General features: G+C 36.1%; 1 protein-coding gene across 2 annotated transcripts in view; it reads left to right on the top strand.

Moving 5' to 3' along the window:
- The first annotated feature begins 6,925 nt into the window (after window positions 1-6,925).
- Window positions 6,926-10,353, top strand: part of LOC149218267 (putative plastid-lipid-associated protein 10, chloroplastic) — a 32,724-nt gene continuing 29,296 nt past the window's right edge. Inside the window, exons 1-3 of one of the 2 annotated variants that reach the window (XM_089383879.1) lie at window positions 6,926-7,277; window positions 7,366-7,476; window positions 9,381-9,512. In XM_089383879.1, coding sequence (XP_089240005.1) covers window positions 7,026-7,277; window positions 7,366-7,476; window positions 9,381-9,512 — 495 coding nt within the window. In that variant the 5' untranslated portion in view covers window positions 6,926-7,025. The remainder of the gene's footprint in view (window positions 7,278-7,365; window positions 7,477-9,380; window positions 9,513-10,353) is intronic. The other variant, XM_089383878.1, reaches the window with a different exon arrangement.

Here is a 10,353-nt window from a genome sequence, read left to right as displayed (position 1 = left end):
TATTTACATCGATATATGTCTTGTTGATTTGACATAAGTGAAAGGACAATTGTTAAGTGATTTGACATAGTATAAGTGAAGAATATAAGGGGTTGATTTAACTATTGTCATACTATTGTTGTACTGCCGTTATTTCTACTAGAAAAGAGTATTTTTCAGACCAGGTTATTAGCTAATATGTTGCCCTATTAGCGTTGAAACTTATCCCTTTGGTCTGGTATCTTTTCTCGTCAAATTGTCAAGAAGTTTGGGTCGTCTGGAAGTGAAATATTATATTCTTTCTATGGTTGTTTTGTAACTTTTCTACAACAACCCTAAGGTTGAAAATTCAACAAGGCTAAGATCCAAGAAACCTTCTAGGTTGAAGGTGGATTTTTTATTTTGCATTAAATTTTGAATTCCAAGAAATTTTCCACATCATTACTAGAGTCACAACATTCTTCAATCCATAATGTAAAAAATTAGTGACTATTTGAGGTAGTTGGCAATGACCATCACATCCCATCTAGGGATCAATCTCCAATCTCACCTTCTCACCATCCCCTCTCATTAGGTAAGCCAAGTTGAGGAAAAGAGAGAACTAGGAATTTTCAAATGATTGAAGTGTTTGTGATTGATTTTATAGGTGACCAAATCCATTATTCAGAAGTTCAATTGATCAAGATATTTATTAGAGATAACATTATGCCATAGATCTTCATAAATTATGAGCCTTCAAAAACTCTCGGGTGCTAATGCTTTACCAAAATGATGAATATTTTTTATTACCCATCCAACAATGTCTTTTGGCTTAATAATTCTCTTCCTATTTACTATAATCAATTCCATATTTTCACCTCCTTTTGTTCATAAGAAGTAAAAACATTTTTTTAATAGTCTCCAACACTCCAACATGTATACAAGGCATATAGGGATCATAGACATGGATAACTTTGAGAACATAATTAACAAACATTAATCGTCCTCCAATAGACAACCACATGTTGCAACATTAGTGATCTCTTTTTCACCTTCTAACATAGCTAGATCTAATCTTAGAACTTGCAGTTGTTTTGGCTTGAGCATAAATCTAAGGCATTTGAAACTTTCATTAAAATCAATGCATTGAAATGAGAAAATTGTGGAGATTACTTCTTCTTGCCTTTATTAAACCTTATTAAAAGTGATAGATGATTTATGTGCATTGACTTCCATCCTAGTGATTATACAATACGAAATAAGAATTCCTTTGTATTTTAATGCCTCGTTAAATGTGTCATTTTAAAACAACAAGACACCATCCACAAAAATCAAACGAGATAAAGCCAAGGTCCTTCCTATCCCAATGTCTTCAATTGATCCACTTCTTTCATATTAATTTACAATCCTACTCAAGCCTTCAACCACAATAATAAAAAATACCAGAGACAAAGAACAACCCCTATCTAAGGCATTTAGATGGCTTGAAGAAATATGAGGTTGATCAATTAACAAAGACAAAGAAAGAAACACAATTAAAATATCCATTATTTAAGTGACTAAAGGAACACAACATCCAATGTTAACAAAAATAAAACAAATATATAGCCAATCCACTCAATCATAAACTTTTGAAAACTCCACATTTATGGCCATTACATATATGTTTTTGGACTTCACTAAATGAAGGGTTTCATGTGCAATCACAGTGAAATCATGAATATCTTTGTTATTTAAAAAATCAAATTGCTCCTTTGAAATTATATTAAATAAGACTCCTTTCAACCTTCTTATAATTTTGTAGAGATCTATCATAAAGGGATATATATATATATATATATATACACACACACACCGACAAAACAAAAAGACCATCATTTTCATCCTATAAGTATGTATACACACACACACTCCTTTTTTTCCGAAGGGAAAAAACTCGTAATTGTATTCAAACTTTAAAGAGGAACAAAATTACATTTTGTAGATGCTAATAACATTCAATAAGAAAAACCTCGCCTTATGTGCATAAGAAAAAACTTAAAAAATAGCATAAACTTGTGAAGTTAAGTGTGGTAGTAATCACTTAACTTCTCTTTCTTGCCTTTCTTTTTCTAGACCTTTTGGAACCATTGCCAAATCGCTTCCAGTTATCTTTGGTGGGAGTTCTTCATCTGAATATGAACTTTTTGTGTGCCCACTGTCCCATTTTCTTTGTGTGCCACATTTTTCTGTTGTTCTGGTTCATGGATCTCTTTTGATTCTATACCATTCTGTTTGTGAGTTGCATCATCATTCTGAACCTAAATACCCCCTTCTTCTTGGTTTGGAGGGTTCTCTATGATTTCTTCTTCTTCTTCCCTTGTGAGGTAGGGATCAGAAGGTTTCCATCATTTTCTTTTGCGAGCTCGGCCATTTTTCATTTTTGGGTGCTTCTTTGCCTTAGGTCATGTGTCTAACAAGTGTCTTATGTTGGAAATACTAAGAGGGGGGTGAGTATTTCATTAGTTTCAATAATTTAAGTATCAAAACAATTAATTAATAACATCACATCAAGGAGAACAAGATATATTATAACAATATATTTATATTACAAGGGAAGCTACAACTTCTGGTTTACCAGCCACAATTGGAAGGGATACAACCCTAAGATTTACCAACTCCCATCGGAAGGAGGTGACAACCTCCTGAAGAAAGCTACAACTTCCTTCCCTAGCACCACCCTTCCACCCTATAGAATAAAAACATCATTCAGACCCTCATATCATTAATGAAAGTGCCCTTACTCTACCTTTGATTTTCCTCACAATTTCTTCAAGATTAGCTCAAAAAATCCACTCCATAACTTCACTAGAGGTTTACTTCAAGGCTTATCAAGGCATCCACGAATCTTTGTTTCAACAACAATTTCTTAAGATTTCTCCAAAGATTTGCTTCAAAATAAGTGACAAAGTCTACTCCAGAAAAGTTTTACTACAAAAATTAAAGTATATATCAAAATCTGCTTCACTTAACTTCTCTTTCTTGCCTTTCTTTTTCTAGACCTTTTTTCCATCCCCCTAAGTTTGGGTCAACTAGAACCATTTCCAAATTGCTTATGGTTATCTTTGGAGGGAGTTCTTTTTCTGAATATGAACTTTTAGAAACATGAAATTTATTTGTGCCCATTGTCCCATTCTCTTTGTGTGCCACATTTTTTTGTTATTCTAGTTCATGGATCTCTTTTAATTTTATACCATTCTGCTTGTGAGTCACATTGCCATTTGAACCTAAGTACCCCCTTCTTCTTGGTTTGTAGGGTTCTCTGTGATTTCTTCTTCTTCTTCGCTTGTGAGCTAGGGATCAAAAGGTTTCCATCCTTTTCTTTTGTATGCCCGCCCCTTTTTCATTTTTGGGTGTTTTCTTGCCTTAGGGCACGTGTCTTGAAAATGTCTTACGTTGGAAATACTAAGAGGGGAGGTGAGTATTTCATCAATTTCAATAATTTAAGTATCAAGGAACACAAGATATATTATAACAATATATTTATATTACAATGGAAGTTACAACTTCTGGCTTACCAGCCATAATTGGAATGGATACAACCCAAAGATTTACCAACTCCCACTCAAAGGAGGTGACAACCTCCTAAAAAAAGATACAACTTCCTTCTCTAGCACCACCTTGCCACCCTATAGAATAAAAAGATAAAATAAAACTTCTTGGGCTCCCGTACCAGGGATAATGACCCAATTACAACACCATTTAGACCCTCATATCATCAATAAAAGTGCCCTTACTCTACCTTTTATTTTCCTCACAATTTCTTCAAGATTAGCTCAAAAACTCCACTCCATGACTTCACTACAGGTTTTCTTCAAGGCTTAACAAGGCATCCACCAATCTCTGCTTCAACAAGGGTTTCTTAAGATTGCTCCAAAGATCTGCTTCAAAATAAGTGACAAAGTCTACTTTAGAAGAGGTCTACTACAAACATCAAAGTCTATATCAAAGTCTGCTTCAGATCATCATAGGTTTGCTTCAAATCTGCTCTCAAGGTTTGCTTCTAACATGTTGTCAACACATTCTTCAAATTTACAGACAAAAGATTTGCTACAAACAAATATCAAGGTCTGCTACAAGATACGCTCAAAGTCTGCTACAAATCGATATCAAGGTTTGCTGTAAGATAGGCACTTCAAGATGATATAACCTTCTTCACATTTCCTTCCAATTTCCTCTTCAAGGGCTGCTTGAACAAGCTTATAATATTCTCCAAATAAAATGTAATAAGATCTCGAAGCAGACCTTCGAATGGGGCCTCAACTCAGATTCAAAATGAGGCTTGGACCAACTTCAGAAAGGGGGCTCAAATTTTCTCAAATTTGGATTGCTTCAAGAGTACTATTGTAGGAAGGAAATCTATTTCAAATACAGGTCTAGATGAGGCCTCAAACCATCCTTAAGTAGGCCTAGATTAGGGGCTCATGGCAGCCTAAAATACCATAGGTAGCCTTAGGAATGGTTGAAAAAATGATTGCAGAAAATCAACCTCAGAAAGAACCCTCAGAGTGTTTCAACAAGCCTCAAATCAATAGTGAATATCCTCACAAACTTGCTCCATATTTTGGCCTTCTTAAGATGTGTCTTTTAAGCTCAAACCTCGATTTGTTCCTCACTTCTATTTTACCTCTGATCCACCTTAGTATTTATAATAGAGCCAACCTTAGTATTTATCCCAATTTGTAACCTACTTGAGTTTAATTGGAGCTGACCTGAACTTGATTAGGCATGATTTAGATTAATCATTTGATCTTGAACATGAGGAGGATTAACTTGTATTTAATGGAGACCATCTTTTCAAAATTAATGGACCACCATGAATAATGTCTATACCATATATTGTTTTTGCCATGCATTTTTTTGTTGGGGCAAACCCAATCAACATGGAGTAGAGATATTCAAACTTCAATATTTCTTCAATCAAGATGACGCACAAGGCATGTTGCCTGTCAAACGAAATGGTGTGACAAGGAAAACCAACCTAGAGTGTCCTTGCATCCAAATTCACTTGATTTGAGCATGCAAATCACCAAACAAACACTAACCCATTCACCTTTTGACATCAAGGACAAATTCTTCCAACATCATGTTTGGTGGCAAAACCAACATCTAAATGCTTTATTTTCATAATTCAGTAGTTGGGTCCACTGGAAGTTTTTATGTTTTAGTTGAATGCGATCAGGTAGACCTTTACTTAGATCTATTTCTACACAGATTTTGGTGAAGCTAAATAACCCTTTCTTTATTGTCTCAAAATCCATCTTTTTTAATGACCCCAGGGTGTTTCCAATTTCCTCAAGAACCTTGTGATGCCAAAAAGGAAGGGGAAGGTTTAGTAGGCTCACCCATAGTGGCATTGTTGAGACCACCATTGTTGTGGCATCAAAAGCTGGAAACCAAGGGGTAATAGCAAGACCCACATTTCCCCAAAACCAAGGCCCTTCTTTCGATATTATCTCCAAATATTCCTAGGTATCGAACTGAACAATGAAGAAACCTTCTAAGCATAGTTATATTTCACAGTTGTTGGTCCAAGTTGTAAGAACCCATTGATGTAGAGCATCAGACATGGGCAAAAAAAAATTGAATTTGCAAATCACTGCCCTAGATTGAAGTACAAAAAAATTGATTGACCTCTGTTATGTTTACCTCCATGACTTGCACTTGTTGCTATTGTTCAACAATGTAAGGTTCAAGATTGTATTGTGGCATATCTGATGGATTAGGGCCTTTACCCCGTGCCATGTCCTTGTAGGAGATTGAGCCTCCTAGGTTCCTAGATCCCGAGACACCCCCACCCAACCTCAACAACAAGACAATGGTAGAGTTTCTAGCAATGCCATAATCCTTCAGTTGGACAAAATCCTGCAACTATCTCCCTTCACAAAGAAGGCATTACATGGCTACATGAACCCCGAGTCAATTCTCAACAAGTTTCTTTAATTCTACCCCAAGATCCAGAGACCTAGAATTGGATCGTGTTTCCACTAAGGGTATTGACAAAAATATGAAAGTCTACCATCTGAAATAGATCTACAACATCAACATTGAAAACAAAAACATGAGATGAGGTGCCCACACATGATTTGGGATGGAGCGAATTAGAAACATGAACAAGACCGGACATAGGCGTGAATGGGGAGGCCAAGTCTATGGCGGGGGATCCACCGTTGGTGGCAGTAGATTACACATCAATGGACATCTTCACATTATCGAAACTGTGGCTAGGTGTTTCACATATGAAGTACATGTTATTAGGGTTCCTTAGCGGGATCTGCATGTTGTTGTCGTTAAAAGATTGCAGATCAATTAGAGCAATGTTGAGATTGAGCTTAACCATTTCACTGCTCAAAATACTTGCAGAACAAAGAGACAACACAAAACCTCCCAAATCTAAAGAGGTCACCTATGCCATGAGATAAACTTGAGGACACAAAACTAACAAAGCTGAGGAATACATGAAATAAGGGCTCATAGATTTCAGATAACAAGCTATGCAGAGTCGAACCACCAAAAAAAGTCGAAGAAGATACCTCCTCAAATAGTTAGATTGAAACCCTAGCAATTGTCATGCTCAAGATACAGATCCATATATATACACACTCTTAAAAAAAATCATCCTTTTTGAAATCACTATTAGTAATTTTTTTATGACACCAAACATTTTGTGTAATAACCATAATTTCCATACCTTTAAAAAGCACTCTCTAACCAAATTTAACAAAATCTATAAAAATCTTAGAAAAAAGACCTTGCACATTAGTTACCGACCTTAGAGATGTTATCAACAAGATCATTATAACACTAACGAGAATTACATTTTAAGAACCAGACTTAATAACTATTTGATAAAGGTGGATAAGGAAATACAATCAATTCCACTCCGCCCACATAAATGGAAAACCTTCCATCCTTTTTCCAAAATATGAAACATAATATTAACGATCGTCCCCAAACAACAAATAAAAAGTAAATGGCCTTAAAACCCACACCATGAGAGCGTTCTAACGTGTAAAACAACATTGACGATGGATATGGTTATGGTTGGTTGTTGTTCACTCCCATTTAATTTTCATGGAAGCACACTGCAAAAGGCCAGAGTGGGAGCCCCACTGCACAACAAGAAACCCAAAATGCAACCAACGGCTTCGCAATTACCCATGATTTCTACGCCTTTATCATTTGGGATTGCAACGAAAGATCGTAGGTGGCCAAGTAGATTCATTTGGAGGCCAACAAGATTCACTTGCCGGGCATATACAGATTCTTCCGAGCCACAGGTGATAATGATCTAGAGAAATAATAGACAGCATTTGTGCTTTCTTCTGGTGGTCTTTTGAGTCTCTATTTCGACCGATTTTGTTTCAGGCCGCTAGAGATTTGCAGAAGAGCAAGTTGGAGTTGCTCAGAGCTGCCCAAAATACTCAGCGTGGATTGCTGGCTTCTCATGATCAGCGTGCTAGTATTGAAGAAGCGATGGTATGTATGAATGCTACCTCATACCCTTCTTTGATTAATTATTTTCTTTATTTCTCCATTTGTTTGCAAGTGGCCCTTTTTATTAAAGAATGGGCTATGTCATGATCTGCTGAACTTAACTAGACGAGATTGAAGATTTCAGAATATTTTGGAAATCTGTCTGATAAAATCGAATAGAAATTGTGAAAGCCGATGTCTTTTTAGGATGGCAAAATCAAGGTCAGTGTTGAACAAATAACAAGTAGGTGTAACTGTTAAGTTATATGGTGGAGGCCTTGACGGGGATAGTTTTGGTGATCTTGCTATAATGAAAAAACATGCTAGACTCCTTTAATTAGGTGAAAATTTTAAATTAGATTATATTATTCTAAAATTATATGGTGTTTTTAGTAGTTTGGTTTACTTTTGGACTTGCTACATTTGATGTCTTTTTTTTTCTAGATGCATTTGGCATGGTTCTAGAACCTATTGATAGATGTTTTTGCTGAGAATGACTTATCAGAATTAGATGCTCGTGTAGACTTAGACCAAATAAACTCTGTGAAATGGAACTTTGACCCATAGTGGGAAACTCTTCACTCCCCATTGCTAGTCCCAAACAAATTGTTGTCCCACTGTGGTTTAGTTCCATTAATGAGCAGGCACATAAATCATTTATCCTTCCTGGTATAATAAGGTCAATCCCTACTTCTGGGTGCCACCATGGCCTACTTCAAGGTGTCATGTGGGAAGAAACTTGGGCAATATGTGTTAAGGGGAATGTGATTACCTCCCATTCCTAATGTCATAAATCCATAATATCTACATTCAGGAATGAAACTCTGACCAATGGTGAGAACTCCTCACTTCAATGCTTTAGTCGCTAGTCTCTGAGGCTATCTTGCCTTAAGTTTATTAATCAAATAGGATTTTAAATAATTTCTCCTTCTCCGGAGACTGGTTTGGTTTTTTTGTCTCCCAGGCTATCTTGCTTTAAGGCTATTTATTTGTTTATTTTATTTTAACCATGGTGAATCCGTAAAATTTTGGACTAATATAGGGGATAGGTTTTTGTCTCTCAGGCTATTTTGCTTTAATGTTATTTATTTGTTTATTTTATTTTAACCATGGTAGTGAATCTGTAAATTTTTAGATTAATATAGGGGATATCCAGGATCAAGATTCGTGGCTACCTTATAACACCAAGAGCAACCTGCAAGCCAGATATACCAGATCTTATGATTTAGCAAGAGCTGATCTTATGATTTAGCCAGAGCTGAGACTCTCGAAAATGGGGAGTCTACTCCTTGAGCCGAGATCATAACAGGGCTTATACTTAATGGGATTTGAACCGCGGTCTCATTGATTTCACCTAACAAAACTTACCGTTAAATCACATATCACTTAATCTTTAAGTTTAAGTTTAAACAACAGGATTTTAGATCTGGCCCCAAGTTTATTACTCAACAGGATTTTAAATCATTTTTCCTTCTCCCGAGATTTTGTTTGTAGTGCAGGACCTATGGTGGGGTTAATTTCTAAATCTGGGCATGCATGGGTAAGATATTTTCACCAATGGAACTCTTTTATGGAAAATATTTGAAAATTATCAAGTTTGGAAATGTGATTATCCCCACATTCTTTTTTGGAAGTTGCTTCAAGAAACAGACCCGAGGTGGGAGGCTTCACCACATAACATGTATATTTTTTGGATTCTTTGTGGCTTATGTGCCAGGTCTAAAGGTGTCTATTTTACCAAATTTGCTGATTACTTGCACCCAGCCTTATCGCTTTTTACATGCCATTTCAACAATAATCAACCTTAGTAGTCAGCTTAATACTATGTCAATCTCACCAGTAAACCAAGGACCCGTTGGGAATTATCTAAACTCTTATAACGGGTGTCATGCAAAATAATCTTGCAGGTAAGCGTGGAGCAATATGATGCTAGTATACCAATCAATCTGAACCAGCTAGACGGAACGTGGCTTCTGCAATACACATCGGCATCGGATGTCCTTGTCTTATTGCAAGCTGCCAGCCTTCCCTTTTTCCAGGTATTTTTCTTTTAGTACTGTTAATCCCCACACATAACAGTCTTACAGTATGCTCTCAGTTTTCTATTGCTTGCTTCTCTTTGTTATTTATCCTCCGATTTTGGTGAAAAGTATGCTCACAAGCAATGGCAGTATTTATTTATTTTTGTACTTACGGTGATTTGGTAGCGCTTGCGTTGGTCAGGGTTCAGTTATTAGCAATTAATCGTGACTTCCATACTAATCATGCCGAAGATTAGAAAAGAAATAAAGGGAAATAAAACAGTTCATGCATTTTATCAATCTGATTATTTAAATGCAAAGTTAATGTTTACAATAGGGTTCAGTTATTAGCACTTATTCATGACTTCCATACCAATCATGTCGAAGATGAGAAGAGAAATAAAGGGAAAGTAAGCAATTCATGCATTTTATCAATTTGAGTATTTAAATGCAACGTTAACGTTTCCAAAATTATAAAATGACTCCAACTTTTTCCAGTTCTATGTCCATGATGGCATTTACTGGACAGTTGGAATCCTACATGCATGCCTGTTTCATGCAGGCTATCCACCTAACACTCCCACTATGTCTGCGTCTACTGCTACAAACAATCATTATACATTAATTTGTTTCTATGAGATTGAAACGTAGCACAAAGAAGTGAATTAGTAAATATATCAGTTACTATTTTTCTGAAGTAAAGAATTGATGTTCATCTTCTTTTCTGGCGAACTTCTCTCACAAAGTGATGTTAGATATCATGTGTTTTGTTCTGAAATGAAACTTCGGATTCTCTGAATGTGCTGTGCACCTTTGGTTGTCACAGTGTTAGACCACTAATCATTGCTTGTGCTGCTGA

This window comes from Pinus tabuliformis, chromosome Q (genome assembly GCF_031772625.1).
Source record: "Pinus tabuliformis cultivar Carrire ecotype Pingquan chromosome Q, CPIR1, whole genome shotgun sequence".
NCBI classification, from domain to species: Eukaryota; Viridiplantae; Streptophyta; class Pinopsida; order Pinales; family Pinaceae; genus Pinus; species Pinus tabuliformis.
Note: the sequence above shows the minus strand (reverse complement) of the source record. Positions and strands in the feature narration are given on the sequence as shown.